Source organism: Gambusia affinis, linkage group LG12, assembly GCF_019740435.1.
Source record: "Gambusia affinis linkage group LG12, SWU_Gaff_1.0, whole genome shotgun sequence".
Taxonomy (NCBI): Eukaryota; Metazoa; Chordata; class Actinopteri; order Cyprinodontiformes; family Poeciliidae; genus Gambusia; species Gambusia affinis.
The window spans coordinates 26918591-26935028 of NC_057879.1; the positions used below are offsets into that span (position 1 = coordinate 26918591).

The 16438-nt window shown below is 40.3% G+C and overlaps 1 protein-coding gene across 2 annotated transcripts in view; it reads right to left on the reverse strand.

The window, feature by feature from the left end:
* adcy8 (adenylate cyclase 8 (brain)) overlaps window positions 1-16438 on the reverse strand; it is a 68927-nt gene that overhangs the window by 19017 nt on the left and 33472 nt on the right. The window contains exons 3-8 of one of the 2 annotated variants that reach the window (XM_044135157.1): window positions 16292-16422; window positions 16004-16115; window positions 15751-15878; window positions 11907-12065; window positions 9550-9820; window positions 1746-1943 (exon numbers count right to left, since the gene is read on the reverse strand). In XM_044135157.1, the coding sequence (XP_043991092.1) occupies window positions 1746-1943; window positions 9550-9820; window positions 11907-12065; window positions 15751-15878; window positions 16004-16115; window positions 16292-16422 (999 nt within the window). The remainder of the gene's footprint in view (window positions 1-1745; window positions 1944-9549; window positions 9821-11906; window positions 12066-15750; window positions 15879-16003; window positions 16116-16291; window positions 16423-16438) is intronic. The other variant, XM_044135158.1, reaches the window with a different exon arrangement.

Genomic DNA, 16438 nt, shown 5'->3' on the forward strand with positions numbered 1-16438 from the left:
CTTTGAGGAAAGTAAATCTGTACGTTAGCCATCCTGAGGGAAGCTAGCTAGCTAGCACAGTGCGGCTAAGATTATTCTCCCCTTTCCGTCCCAGGGACGCCTGCTGCCCCAAACCTCTCTGTCTCTTTCTTCAAGGGTGCTGGGAAATTAGCAAGAGGATGCTTCACGTTCGGTCACAACTTTGGCAAAAAATAAGTAAAATAAATTAAAGGAAATAGAAAGAAAGGAATCATAAAGAAGGATGAAGGGAGCCAACATCAAATCACTGCACATTTACTGAGGAGGTTTACAGGTTAATCAGATAAACAAAATAAAAGTATTTAAATTAAGGAAGTTTTAGGGGATGGTGATTAACACAAGTATGGAAGCCAATATGAACTCAACAGCAACAAAAACAAAATGGGAAAATATAAAAAAGATGTGCGAAAGGAGACTGCATTCAGCAAAGAAAAGAACATTCATACTTTTTATTTATACTTTAATTCTTCATGATAACGATTTATGATCACAGAATCACCATAACATCATTAGATAATCAATATACTGATGATTTTCATGATAAAACAGCCGTCTAATTAAAAACTACATAATAAACAAACTGATTATAATCTGTTAATTAGCATTTTTAACCATTAAACTATTATCCTGAATTTTCTTATTACAAATGAAAAATGTCTGTTTACTCAAGTCAGAATAACTGCAAATTACTAACAGCTTATTGCAAAAGTTATTCAGAAATTTAAATTTTTAAAAATCATAATCTATATACTGGTTATTAGTCACACTTTTAATAAAAATCTAATTTCAAACATTCAGGATTTGAATATAAAAATTGTTCCAGACAAGGCTGATGGTTTTTAATTTTTTTTTACTGAATGCAGTGATCAAAAGATAAGACAAGAGAAAAATAAAAAGTAATTTAAAAATGAAGCTGGGCTGGTCAATGTTGTCCACAGAACGGTAAAATTTCCCATAATTCCATGGTACAAACGTTTTGGTCATGAGTAAACTGAAGGGGCGTCGCTACGCTGCGGTAAAGAAAACTAAACAGATCTGCTCTGGGATTATTAAACTTAAAATATGAGAAATCATTTTTTAGGTGAACCTATAATAAAAAGGAAAACTCAGAAAATCTGGATTTTATTAGGGTGAATTTTTACAGACCAGTTTTTCTGTATGGAGTCCAAAGTGTGCCACTGAAATCGCTGATTTATTATTTTATTCTAACAGATTCTAACCTGAACAAAACAAAATTTATGCTAAAATATCTTAATTTGGAAATAACTTCCTTCAAAGCAAAACTTCTCCAGATTTTTGTTTTCCGTTTGATTTATTTGGAATAAAGAAACTATTTATTTTTTTTTTACAGATTAATATTTGTTCAGAAAAAAAAGACTGGATTTGTTTAGTCATTACTCAAATACTTAATTTGTTCTTTTTTTTTTTTTTTTACTAAAAAGTGACCACAGATCAGTGATGGCACACTTCACACTTTAAAATTTAATTATTTTAACTCCAATTTTTAAACTAAAAGGTTTGACGGCTGTCCTCATTTTGTTAGCTTGTATTTATTCAGGGATTCATGCAAAAATGGAGAAACTAATAAACAAACCCAATGTAAGTGCCTTTAGCTTACTCATGATTTAATAAAATTGGTGTCATTGTTTGGTTTTTAGAAATCTCAAAAGTAGGTATGAGGAGGGAGAGAGAGGAGAAAACATGGATCTATCTCAAACCCCAGCTACCTTCTCTTCCAGGCTGGAGTCTTTAAACATCAGTGAGAAAGGCTTGATATGCTCTCTTCTCAACTTATCGCCACTCCGTAAGTCGATGGCACTCTCTATTCGCTTGTTAATTTCCTCAGGACCAGAGTGGACATGCAAAGCTTGTGCAAGATGGTTTGGAAGCAGATTTATCGAATTTCTCGTTAGGGCAGCCAGAGTCTAGAGGGAAAGCACATGCACATAGAATGAACCTGCTTGTCCCCCGTTTTCGTTTCATTCAGGTTACAAATGAAAAAAGAAACAACAGACACACAGTTGGTTACAAACACAAAACAAAATCAAAAAGGAGGAAAGACGGGAGACCAAAATGCAACATGAGCTCTCAGAGCGACAGCTCAGAGCAAAACATGCAGATCCCATTCGCTCCGGCGGCCATGTTGGTGGAGACAGAGCTCAGAGTAACGCACACACCGTCAGGAAGATTAAAACACAATTACAGGGCTGGAAACCAAAATCCTCAGGCAGGAAACGGAGGACAAACGGCTCAGAAAAGAGTCCAGATGCAAAAACTCAAATTACACTAACAAGCACAGATTTCCAAAAACATTTAAGATTTTCAGGTTCATCTGGTTTAATTTAATCCCATCAAACTTTGGAAACTAAGAAAAATGCAACAAGTAGCTTTGACTTTATTATAAACAAAATCTAAAATATTTTCACAAGTTTAAAGCAAAAAGCTGTGAACATATGAGGAAAACCACGATGGAAAAGATTTAACCTGAGTGTGATTTAAAAATGTCCAAACACAGCAGCCAGTTCACCAAATCCAAGTTACCAGGTGAAATTCAGGTTCATTAAATCAATGAATCTTCAGGAATGATAATATTTTCAGAAACAGTGCTTCACCAACTGAGTTAAAATTAATTTAATTATGACCAAACACCAAAGTGTGAATAGTTCGAAGAAAAAATCTGCACCTATTATTAATACAACCTGACGTTGTTTACATTTTGTCACAAAACCACCAGTATTTTGTTTGAGACAAAAAGCATTATTGGTGCTTTTTGGTATTATTTTTTATATTTTATAAGCTAGTTTTCAGTTTCATGGCTCTGGTAAGGCACAGTTCCGCCAGCAGATGGCAGTGTTCCCATCTTGGCAAAAGCTTCTCCATCTTCTCTTTAACGCTTTATCTACACTTCAGAAAAGCTAAACGAAATTAAGAAATCTTGCTGTTTCTAAAGCAATACAAACATAAAAACATTAAAAAACGGCTCGTGTTTTTCGGCTATAAGTTTTCATTATTTACTTTCTTTTTACAATAAATGCTACAAATTTTCTATAACATAATATCTACTGAAATTTACTGTAAAGTGACCAAGTGTAAAGAAAAATGGTTGAATATGAGAATATTTTTGTAAAGATCATTCCTAGCATGTGTCAGATCTCCATGTGGAGATTTTTCTGCTGTGAAATGAAAACAGAGATCCTCCCTGATGAGAAGCTCTGCAGGTCACAGCAGCCATTTCCTCCAAACCGCTGCAGCCGCAGCATCAGGTTACCGTCTGGGAGCCAGAGAGCGGAGATGGAGATGTTTGGAGATTCGATATCTCAGAACAAAGCGGCATCTCACCTCAGCTCGCTTAACGTGACACGTTAACACATGAGATCCATCACGCTCAGATAGATCATTAAAAATTCATTTCCAGGCTCCACATGCATGGCCGTCCCCCGTTAGTCCTGATTAATGGAGGCTTTCGGCCCTTTGTTACCGGCCAGCTCCGCTATCGCCAGAATTTCACGCTAATGGAAACTACCTGGAAATAATAAACGGCCACGATTCAGGCACTTTTCACTCAGAGCCGTGAGATCCTGAGCTGCAGGGAAATCCTCTCACATCGACACGACCCACGTGGTCAACAGGTCAACAGGGGGCAATGAGACAGAAACAACGATCCTCAGCATCATCAGTTTACAGGTTTAACTGGAGAAACTGGTCAGTTATCAGTCAGTCAGTCAGTTATTTGCTCATCCTTTGAGTTTTGGACTCTTTTTATGGTGAGTGAATTAATTTGTTCGTTACTCAGACCAAAGACAAACTTTCATAAAGTCTGACAAACTATTTAAAAAGATCACTGAAACAACAGAAAATGTTAAATAAATGCCTGGATTCAAATATTAATCTTGATTAATTGATTAGTGAAAAAAACATCAGTTTATTTAGTAGTTGATTAATTGTTAACTACAGACTCTAAAAAGCAACAGATTCAGAACAGAAATTAACCCAAAACTGTACAGAAATACAAACATTTCTCATTTAAGATTAAAAAAACTTATTCTCTAAAAACGTTTTAACTTCTCCTGGTTCAGATTCTGTCAGAAAATCGTCTATTAAGAATATTTTGAATAATCGGTTAATCCAAAGACATGGTTTTTAATTGATATTTTCATAGTTATACTTTCACTATTAGTTGTAATTTGTCATACAGTATTATAATGAAAAGGTGCAGCAATTTTCTTTTCTATAGATTCAAATTTTGTTTTAAAAATTTGATAAATTTAGCTACATTTGTCTTTCAGTATCACATCATTTTGCTAGCTTATCTTCAAGCTAGTTAGCAAAACTAACTAAGTGGAAATCTTGATAAAATTGCTAAAAATAAAAATACATTTTATGATTTATATTCTTCTCAGGGTTTAAATGTGATGAACTACAATGTTGTTAATAGTAGGTAAAAGAAGCAAACAATGTAAAGACAAATGGAAAAAAAAATAGCTAGCTAAGACATGCTATTTAGCCACAGCTAATGAGTTCAGTCCAGCAGAGAGCTGAGCTTTTTATCTGCACATCCTATAAACGATCAACCGCTCACTGACTAATGCTGTTATTAACTGTCAGAATAATTTATTACTACGTTCAGTCGCAGCTGAATTAAATCCATTTTCATGGCTTTTTGAATGGACAGATGATTGTAGCCGATCTGTGAGCATCGGAGCCGTTAATCACCGCGAGCCGCGCGGCTCCAGGCGAGGAAGATGAGCCGAAGCTGAAGAGGAACCGGAGCGAAGCTCTCATGCATATGAATGAAGATCAAGTGGCCCATGTGTCAGATGATTAGCATATCTGGAACCCAGACAGCAAACACATGAGGCGGGTCATAATGGAGCCGCCAGAGGAGCCGCCACGACACGTCAGCCTCATCACGGCAGCACCAAGCCACGTCTGACCGAACACGCTGCTAGCACCGTGTCAGAACCGGGTCGGAACCGGGCCGCCGCACAGCTGCTGCTTATATCTGGAAACATTAGAAAAGGTTTGGATCGTCTGTGCTTTGTTCTGAAAGTCTTCATGAATCCCATTTCCTCACAGTTTTCATTTGGAAAAATTAAAGAATAAAAACAAAAGTTTCACTTTGTGTCATTTTTCTACAAATGTTTGTTTGGTTGCTGTTGGTTACCAGACCAGAAGCGTTCATGTCCATTTTACTCTGAGAAACGATGGGACTATTATTACTTAGTAATCTCAGTTAAAAAGCTTTGGATCTCGGATGTTTCCTTGTCCATCTATCAGGACTCCCATCGCCGACCAGCTTGGCCCAGCTCCTCCAGTAACCATAGCTACAGTCTGTGACGGGTCCAGGAACTGCCCTGTCCACATCCTTAAATCTAAATCATATTTCCAAATAAATATGAGAGGTTCCTGCGTCTCCACGATCAGTGTGAAAGAAACCAACAGCATGTTCATCATCAAGAGAAAATACAGACAAAAAGTTATTTGCAAGTTCAAAGACGGCGTCCGGTTAGAGCTGGACAATGTGACTGAAAAACTTCTCACGATATAAAACGTCTCATATCAGTCGATATCGATTATCGATCCATTAGTTTTTGTTGATAATATCAAATAATGAAACTGGTGGAGTGAACTGTTCTGTTTTATACACAGTTTTCACTCCACACACTGCTTTTAAAAATAAAAAGTTTTAAAATTATTTTTAAGCAGTTCTGTTGCTAGGCAACCAAAGAGTGAGTGAGTTAGTTGAAGTCACCAACCTAGCATAGCTAGCTATGGGAGGCTAGCTATGCTAGCCTACATCGCCCAGAATCCTTTATAGTTCTTGATCGGAGTTCAGTAAAATGATTGACTATCCTATCACATTATCTATATCTGTATTGATATTCCATATCTGTTGTGATATAAATGGCTGTTGATTTATTGCCCAGCTTAGTGACAAGAAATCTGAAGCTGAAGCTCCTCGTTACTCGCTTCATTTGGAGTGTTTCAGAAACGAGGAGGGAAATCCTCGACTTGAAGCAGAATCTGAGAACATCTGCAGCAGATCTTTGAACATCACACACCGCTAACTGAATCTTCAGAGGAGCAACCCGGATCAAACATGAAACCGTTTGTTTCATGGAGCAGAAATATTCACGCCCACTGCGACGTTTTGACCCACCATCTGCTTTCTGCGATCATCTGGACGCTCGGAATCCAAACATCCAGTGAAGCGGAGGATGTGACCTCAGGAAGACGCCTGGCCTCGGCCCAGAGACGCCGCCGCAGGGACACGGAGGGAGCGGCGCTCCGAGTCCGGCCGGCCTGATCGTGTTTGACTTGAAGGTCCCTGAGAGAGCCCGGAGCACAAAGGCCACCAATCCCAGCAGGCCGGATCAAAGTCAGACTGCTGAGCTCTGCGTTTGGATTTACTGCAAATAAGCTGATCTATATGACGCAAAAATAACCTCCATCTGTGGGAAACAGCAGCGTTGGACGTGGAGATGAAGATGTCTCAAAATGTGACCATGAAGGTTAGAATGTGATTAGTTTCCAGTCTGCAGCTGCAACAGGTCTCCTGTGGTGCACTTTAAAGGATCACAGGCAAGCAGTTACATAAGACACGAGCCGCCGCAGGCGCAGCAGGAACAATGTCGCATAACGTGAACCATCTTGACATTTATTAGGCAGATTGTCTTTTGACATGCGGATTTCCAAACATGTCCTGATGGACTCTCCTGACGTCCAAACATTCAGCTGAGCTCCGTTCACAGATGAAAGCCGGAGGACGAGCGTCTCCCTGCAGCGCTACAGAGGTTCTGGTGACGAGCTGAAGCTCCATGGCAGTGATGAGCATCATGGCCGCCAGCAGGTACGCAGCAGAGCAGGGAGCCGGCGCCGAGCTGCAGGGATTTCAGGCAGCTGGACTCCTCAGTCCGTTTCTGAAAGAATCCTCTGGATGTGCAGTCAGCCCCACAGGAACCAGCTACCAATGCTATCACCTCTACTAATGCTATCACCACTACTAATGCTACCACCGCTACTAATGCTATCACCACTACTAATGGTATCACCGCTAACAATGCTATTACTGCTAACATTGCTATCACCGCTACCAATGCTATCACTGCTACCAATGCTATCACCGCTACCAATGCTATCACTGCTACCAATGCTATCACCGCTACCAATGCTATCACCGCTACCAATGCTATCACCGCTAACAATGCTATTACTGCTAACAATGCTATTACCGCTAACAATGCTACTACAGCTACCAATGCTACTACAGCTACCAATGCTATGACTGCTTTCTCCTATGTAAATGCTGTCTTTAAACATGAAAAAATATTTATTCTTATATTATATTTACGTTCTTTGTAAGTGGGATCAGTTTAGCTCTACTGGCAGATTATTTAATATTATTTAATTGACATTTAATAATATTATATGTCAATTAAATAACATTTAATATTGATATATTAATGTCAATTAATATATCAGAAATAATCTACCAGTGGAATTAAAACTTTTGTATCAATATTGATGAATTGCTGACCTAAAAGAAGATCCTACACTAAAAAGTTTTGAAGTGTACTGAGATATTTACACTGTAAACTAGATGAAAAAAACTTGGTAAGATTTTGAGTTTTTGCAATGTGGGCACACAAGTTCAGTCCGATGGCCTCCAATGGGCCCTGGGCCGCACTTTGGACACCCCTGACTCAGATCCTTGCTCGTTTTTACTACAATGTAAGGATTTATTTTGCTGTTCGTCTCCAGAGTTTCCTGCTGCTCTGCTCAGATTTTCCAGCTTCCCGCTCTGATGGCTCACCTGGCCTGACCCGGACAGAAACACACACCCTGCAAACCGCGCTGCGCTGCATGCTCTGATGCAGAGACGTGAATCACACGGACAGCGCGGTGGGAGGAACCTGCAGGAGACGGGAAGCTGCAGGAGAGCCAGACATGACGCTGCACAACTCCTCAGAGGAAGCTTTGATATGCACAAGTCAGGCTTTTGATCCGACAGGCGCTTTATCAGCCAACAACAGCAGAAACAACATTCCTCTGAAGCTGGAAGCTACACAAACCTGAACAAGACACAATCAAATCACAGTAAACTGCAACAAATGCTTTAAAGCCAGAATATATTTACTCATTGCACCTGGAAAACATTTCAAATGGCCGCAAATAGTCAGGATTCCAGTGAATAATCAAAGAAATCACAAAAAGAGACTCTGAGATTCAGTTTGTTGAATTTCATGACAGGATTGTAAATAAATGTGACTTCTTATCGAGGATTAGATGAAAGTCAAACCTGCAAACCTCAGAATCTAACACAACAGTGGAAAACAAAAAACCAACGATGTGAGAGAAAATCTAACACAGAGATGAAGAATCTACAAAACTAAAGAAACTTGATGATGTTCAACAATCATAAAATATTACAACCTTTAGTTTTAGCGCTAACGGGATCATGTAACTGGAACAAAATCAGATACAAATCCCATTGTTTTTTAAAGTGTCTGCATTTGACATCAATGCCTTTAGGAGTCCTGGGGATTTTCCCAGTGGGCAGATGAAAAATTCAAAACAACAACAAAAAAACAACAACATGTAGTTGGACTCCATGCCACTCGGTGGCAGTAATGTGCCAATCCGTTGTATGTCTGGTGCCAATAAACATGAGACAACAAGAAATCCCTTTGCTATGGGAAGTTTCACATATTCAACCAATAAGTATTTTGTTGCTTAGTAACAGAGAAAAGTTGTGCAAGTAACAGCAACTTTTGATGCCGTTGCATCATTCAGCAGTATGAACAAACACACAAAAAACACAATAAAAATCTGAATTTAGCATCAAGAGGTGCTGTGTGAACGCAGACAGAGCTGCAGCCTCCATTTCACTCCGATATGAACCAGGTGGCTCCATTCCTTCACAGAACTGAACAAACACCAGGCAGACAGGATGGTGGCTTGGTTCCTAATGTTTTAAAGCTCAGTGGGTGAAGCAGATCTGACTTTGAGGATGTTTAAGATGATTAAATTACTGCTATTAATGAAAGTAAAACACCTGAAATACATCAGTAGTTTGATCCTCCAGTAAAAACCAGCAGATTTGTTGTTTCACACAGATGATGAAGACCAAAAACAAAGAGGAAGATGTTAAATGACGCTCGTCATCCTCACCTAGGCAGGCCGACACACACGATGTTACACCTTCTCCACACACACACACACACACACACACACACGCACGCACACACGCACGCACGCACACACACGCACACACGCACACACACACAGTCTGTTCAATCCGAGGAACTAAAAGGGACAAAACAGACCAACAGACGAGGAAACCCAGAAGATCTCATGCACTGCAAAACCACGGCCCGTCTCCTCGAACAGCGCCGCCCTGCAGGAAGCGTGGTGCATCTCTCTGCTTTAGTTTGACATCCTGATTGAAGCCCAATAGTTCGGCTGCAGGACGGGCCGTGGGTCCAGACGGGCCTTCTTTCTCAGTGTGAAACAGAACCCGGCGGATCTTACGTTTTGGTTTCCCACGATGTTGTCGAAGGGCAGCTCGGGGCTCCAGGACGCCTCGTTGAAGGTGGCGCTGCTGACCCGGCGGTCGGCCGAGCTCACCGCCTCCTTCATGATGTCCTCCGGCAGCGTGAGCAGGCTCTCCTCCGGCTGCTTGACCAGGTACGTCTCGATGTTGTGGCGCCGCAGGAAGTCGTTGCGGTCCTTGCCGTGACCCTCCTCCACCTCGTAGTCGCCGTTCAGACAATCCAGAGCGGCTTTGGAGATGTGGATTCGCCTGAAACACGACAGAAATATCAAACAAACATCACAGTTACTTCAATATGTTGGATTATTTATATAAAGTATAGAAAATAAAAACATTCCTTTTCATTTCATCCCTTTTTGCCAATTTATAACGATGCAAAAACATAAAATCTTACCAAGTATTTTTCCAAAATGTACATTTGAAATAAGACTAAACTAACTTACCAGTAACTTTTCAGAAGGATATTGAAGCTTGTTTTAAGTCATTAGTACTGGTTACACTGGTAGACTAGTTCACTTATAACATGTGAAAATGTCTTGTTATAAATTATATTTTTACATAAATTACTAAATATTTATTTAAACGTCATTATCTTTTAAAACTGGAAAGAAATACAGAAACATTTGATAAAATATAGACATTTTCAAATTAATATAAATATTTTATGATTTAATAAATAATTTTGTGAAATAATTTAAACCCAGTGGGTGGGACTAAGGGAGAGGATGTCGTCTGATTGGCTGCTTCTTCCATGTTAGTGATGATTCTGAGTTCAGAAATATCAGCACAACGTAAAGAAAAACATCAATAATTTAATTAAAGTCTATATATTGGTCTGAAATATCTATATAATATACATATATATAACTATATATAATAAGTTCACAGGAGAGCGTTAGCCGGTGTTAGCTAGCAGCTGAGCTAGCTAACACCTAGCTAATGTAGCACAGTGAGCTTTCTGAAATATTTCAGACCAAACTAACGACAGAGAGACTGGAGTTGCTCATCCAGAGTTTGTGGTAAATAAATTATTAATTTATTGAAGTTATTTCCACACGTCCAGTGAAAATACTGACCCAGAGTTTTAGCAAACATGTAAGAAAGAGACTTGACTTGAAGCAGCCAATCAGATGTCAAGGTCTCCTTTAACCCCGCCCACTGAGTTTGATGGGTGAAGTTAACATCCATCCATCCATCCATCCATCCATGTTCTGTTCACCCTTTGTCCCTAATGGGGTCAGGAGGGTTGCTGGTTCCTCTCCAGCTGCGTTCCGGGCGAGAGGCGGGGTCACGGGGTCACCCTGGACAGGTCGCCAGTCTGTCGCAGGGCAACACAGAGACACACAACCATTCACACACACACTCACACCTAGGGAGAATTTAGAGACCAATTAACCTGACAGTCATGTTTTTGGACTGTGGGAGGAAGCCGGAGAACCCGGAGAGAACCCACCATGCACAGGGAGAACATGCAAACTCCATGCAGAAAGATCCCGGGCCGGGAACCGAATGTAGAAATTTAATTCATTAAATTACTACTAATTTTTAAACTAGTTTTTAAAATGAAACATGAATGAAAATATGTATATAATTCTATATTGAATAAATTATTTCTTTATTTATTTTGAGATTAAACAAATAAATGACACATTTAAATGTTTCTTTTTAATTATTTGTTGTAATTTGGCACTATTGGCATTCCGTACAGAATAACTAGGGAGCAAACAATAAGCTCTTCAATAGCTTAAAGTCACACTAAGGAAATACACAGATTTTAACAAGTTTTCACCTAAAGCAGCCAATCAGTGACCTGTGCAGGTGTGAATCAAGCAGCCAATCAGTGACCTGTGCAGGTGTGAATGAAGCAGTGTCAGGTCACTGGCTGAATGTTGCTGCAACCAAAGGTCAAGTCCGTTGTGTCGCTTCGCCGGTTACAGCCGGCGTCTGAAGTGTCGGATTTGACGAAAACATTCATAGAACCAGAAAAGCCGCTGCTACTTTCATTCATCTTATGCAACAGATTTCACTGAAGAGCAAAGGTCAGAGGTCACAATCCGGCTCAGTGGCAGAAGCTGTAGGATGTTTAGAAACAGAAACTTAAACCTCTCTGTCTTTAGGCCAAACAGGAAAGATGAAGAGGCAGTAAAACTGTGTCTTATTGTGTTTTGGGTTGGATACACACACACACACACGCACGCACACACACACACACACGCACGCACACACACACACACGCACCCGCACACGCACGCACACACACACACACACACACACCCGCACACACACCCGCACACGCACACACACACCCATACACACACACACGCTGCTCCCTCACCCAGGGATGCCTCCGGACTCCAGCTTGTTGGCGATGTCCACGTCCCAGGACCAGACGTCAAACTGCCACTTCCTGAGTCCCAGAACGCCGCACAGAACCGAGCCGGAGTGGATCCCGATCCGCATGTCGATGTCGTGTTTCGTACGAGATCGGACGTATCTGGACGAGAAAAAGTTTCATTACGGTCCGACTGTCCAGTCTCACGTCTTCACCCACATTCAGAACCACAAATTTTCAAATGAAAAATTGTTTCTGCTGTTGAATTATTGATTAAATAACCAGATGAGCTCAACAGAGATATTTAATTTAGATTTTTTTAAATATAACAATAGGAAAATGTTGTTTTTTTGTGATTTTAAAGATGAAACAGCAGGATGTTGGTTCTGATCCAACCTAATGGGTCCAACAGAGACATGAAACATGTTTCTGGGTGTAAACTGAAACAAGCAGAGGAACTGCTGTTGGCTCATCCCAGATGGATGAAATGTCCAAACAGTGGTCTAGTCCAAGCAAACCGCAGCTGAAGAATGTCCCAGGATGAGTCAGAATTCAACTAAAAGATATAAAAGTTATATTTTCTTCCCTTTCTGCAGAGTTTTTCCTGCTTTTCTAAACCTGATCAGATGTACAGCTGTGTCAGAAATCCATTTTAAACTGTGTACAGATTTTACTCTGTACATTGTATAAATAAATGATCTGATTGACCTAAAGTGAATAATGTTTCCGTAATATTGTGCTGTTATTTTAAGTAATACGGTGAGATACATAAGTCTTGTGCATTAATGCAACAAATTAATAAACATGAATGTGACCTTTGGTGGGAGTGAAGCCGACAGCAACAGAAATAATCAGAAATAAACAATAAACTTCACGCATCTCTGCAGCTCTTAAATAAAACAGCTGGAAAATTGTTCACAAATTTGCATTTCATTTCATAGTTTATTATCTGTGAAGAGAATGAAAGCAGGACTGAAGGCTGACGCCTTCGTCCCACGCCTCATCGCTGCAGCGGCAGGTGAAATGCATCCTGGGAAGGTGAGACAGGTGCTTCATGGCAGCTGCAGGATATCAACAGCAGCAATCTGCAGTTTGACAGAAAGATGACGCAGGCCAGGACGGAGAGGAGGAGACGGTGAGACTGATGCCACACAAACCCGACCAATCAGCTCCGTCCTCTCTGGCTTCACTCATCCTGCTGCTGGAGCAACAAAACGCACCAATCTCACAGCTTATCCATCACTAATCCCGCTTTTCCTGGCCAATGTACGTTCTCCTCCCCGCCCTCAATGTCACGCAGAAAGAGAAGCAAGAGGTCGAAATCCAGCAGCAATAAAGACGATTATTGAATTAGAGTCTGCAGCCAACTCAAAAGCTCAGAGTCCGGAGTCAGCGAGTGTTTTCTGAGGACCGGAGGAGTAAAAGCATGCTGGGATGTTACTTCTGCTGCGTGCGTTCTTCTCCTGACCAGAGGGCAGAAGGATTTCTAAAGCTCTGCCGAGCAAAACTCACTTCAAAAAGTCGAGTTTTTTCTACCGTCTAAATTACAAAAAGCTCTTCTTCAGGCGGAACAAGAGGCAGACAGGAAATGCAACAAAGTAAAGAAATTAATTGTTAAAGGGCACAAATGTGCAAAATGCACATTTTTGTACTTTTATTTGGATTTCTTCTAAAAACTGATCAAGGCTTAAAAAAACACAATCAGCCGGTTTTTGGCAATAGGTTTATGTTTTCTGGTGTCTGTTGTTGACTCACCATCCAGAAACCACCTGCTGCATTCTGGATGCAGAATGCATTGGTTGTGCAGGAGGCTCCACTTCTGCTTTTCGATTGTATAACTGTGCAACAGTTTGCAGGCGGTGTAAACAGTGATTTGGGTGGGCGTGGCCAGCAGCAGGTTCTTTGGATTTAAAATGACAGAGGCCCTAAAACGGCTCGAAAGTTTCATTATCTAATTATGATTTTGGGCAGCAATTGTAATGAACAGGTTTTGTATAGGCCATTGACTTACTCTCACCTGTTCAAGGAACCAAGGTCACCTGAATGAAGAGGAGCTGCAGTGAAACTCTGCATGAATCTCTTCAGATCAGAACAAGAGATTCTGTATAAATCTGCTTCTGTCATCAGAAATAGTTTAAAATTAAACTGAAGTCGTTCCGGGACTTTAAGGTGGTCATTTTGATTAATTAATTCCAGAGATTTATTGCATCAAATATATTACAGAATAAGTTTGGGGGTTTTTTCTACATGGAAATGTTCCGTCTGGAACGTTTGTGTTGATGCGTTTCTGGTACGACCATAAATTTGATGCACAAGTTACATCTGCTACCAGCAGCGATGGACAATAAAGCTGCTCCTCTCTGAGCACTGGGGTTCATTTCTGACTGGAAAACACTGTTGTTGTGCTAAATGGTACCGAAAAAACACTTTGCTGCAATCAGATGGTTTAATGACCAACATGATACATTAAAACAAGACATACTTTGATCTTGAGCTTGTATGTCTATTTATTAATTAACTTAGCAGCAAAAATGGTTTTGGAGTTGAAAATGTTGCTTATTTTGTTGACGTATAGTTTGCTGAAAAATGCATTTGATTTAATTGACAATTAAACCTTTTAACTCCCAGTGAAAGTTAAAATCTGGACGATATCTGCAAAAAGTTAACAATCTGAAACCAAAACTCTCATTCCACCCATTCACATGGAAATGTGCAGAAGGCCGTGATACTGGGAGAGAGGTGTGTGTGTCAGTGTGTGTCTGGGTGTGTGTGTGTGTGTGTGCGTGTGTGTGTGTGTGTGTGTGTGTGCACCAGGCGGCTGAAAGGCACACGTGTTTTTTCCAGACAACAGGAAGGTGGTTATTATAATCTGCTGGTGTATCATTAACCAGCGGCTCAGGACCGGTCGAGGTTAAAACATTTTGTTTATAAATGGCTCACAATTATTTGCATAAATTATGCAGAAATATTTGCATGTAGAGTAGTTTGTTTTCACCAGCGCTAATATTTGTTTGGAGCATTTCAGGGACAAGTTCCTGTTTTATTGTGTTTCCAGCTGAATTTGGCTCAGTTTTTCCCATTGCTGCACACTCTTTAAATTAACCGTTTATTTTCTATTCGCGCCCTAAAGCAGCTCATTTTTAACCGCTAATTTGTCTCAGTAAGTATTTTAAATGATCTATTTTTTCCAGCAATGCAGCTGCAACTTTCAGGACATTCAAGGTCTCAGCTGAAGTGAGACAGAAAGACAGAAAGAAGTTTTTTCCTATTTTAAGAAAATTGTTTAAATGAAAGAAATGAAAGCGTAGCAACAATAACAAATGAGCTTCGATTGAAAAGTTTCTGTTTGATGTAGATTATTAGATGAATGATTTGTTTACTTTAGGAAGACTTTATAAAAATGGCAGTAATTTAATCTCAGGTTAAATGCTTCAATCATATTCTCTCTGGATTTTAACTAAATGGTTCCTGTCAAACCAAAATCAAAGCTTTCAAACGGCCTAGTTAAAGTCTAGGTTTAAATCCAAATCAGCTGCTGTGCCATACAGTTAAACAAGCTTTTCATGGTTAAAGGATTTTTCTCATAAACTGAAGACTTTGAAGATTCAGAATGTAATTTGAACAAAATCTAGTTTTTCCAGAAACGCAGAAATTGGATCAACATTTTAGGAAATCCTTCAAACATTTGGCCGGTTAGTATTTTGTCCTTCAGGTAATCAATCCACTTCTCTTTTTTATTCTTCATCATCATCACCCTCAGCTCTGCTGAATCTTCCTCCATCACATCATAAACAGTGAATCCAGAACCAGGCCGGCTGAACTAGCAGCTGATCTCAGGTAGTCTCACCTGATGGTTTTGAGCATGCTCAGTCCCATCTCCACGCAGCAGTGGGCGTGGTCCGGTCTGGGCTCAGGGAGACCAGACACGCAGTAGTAACAGTCTCCCAGGATCTTGATTCGCAGACAATGATGCTCCTGGGAAGAAAATCAGAAAACATGCGAAACATTAAAAAAACTCTCTGAAAATAATCTCAGTTTTTTTACAGATTATGCTACCTTAACCCAATATCTGCTAATATTTTCCTGCTTTGTGTACTTACGTGAGCCAGACGGTCGAAACGTGCAAAGAGTTCATTCAACATTCGTACCAGCTCCTGGGCGGACAGCGTGGTGGAGAGGTTCGTGAATCCTTTAACGTCTGCGAAAAGAATGCTGAATAAAATACGGAAATGTCACTTTCAGATCCAGGTTAGATAGAAATACTGATTATACTCTAAGCTGTGTGTCTCTGACTGAGGGTCATCAAACTGAAAGGAGATGTGTCTCAGTGAAAGACGCTGATCTGATGAGGAATCGTGATTCCCGAACCGAACGCGGAAGCGGCTCACCTGACATTCTCGTAGCGGTGGATGTAAATTCTGTGGAACTGATGCTGGAGGTGTTCGTCCTCTACATTTGTCATGTCGTTGATCATTTCCAAAACTACAAAACGTGGCAGCACGGATAACACCAGACGTTCCTGGAGAGAGGCAGGA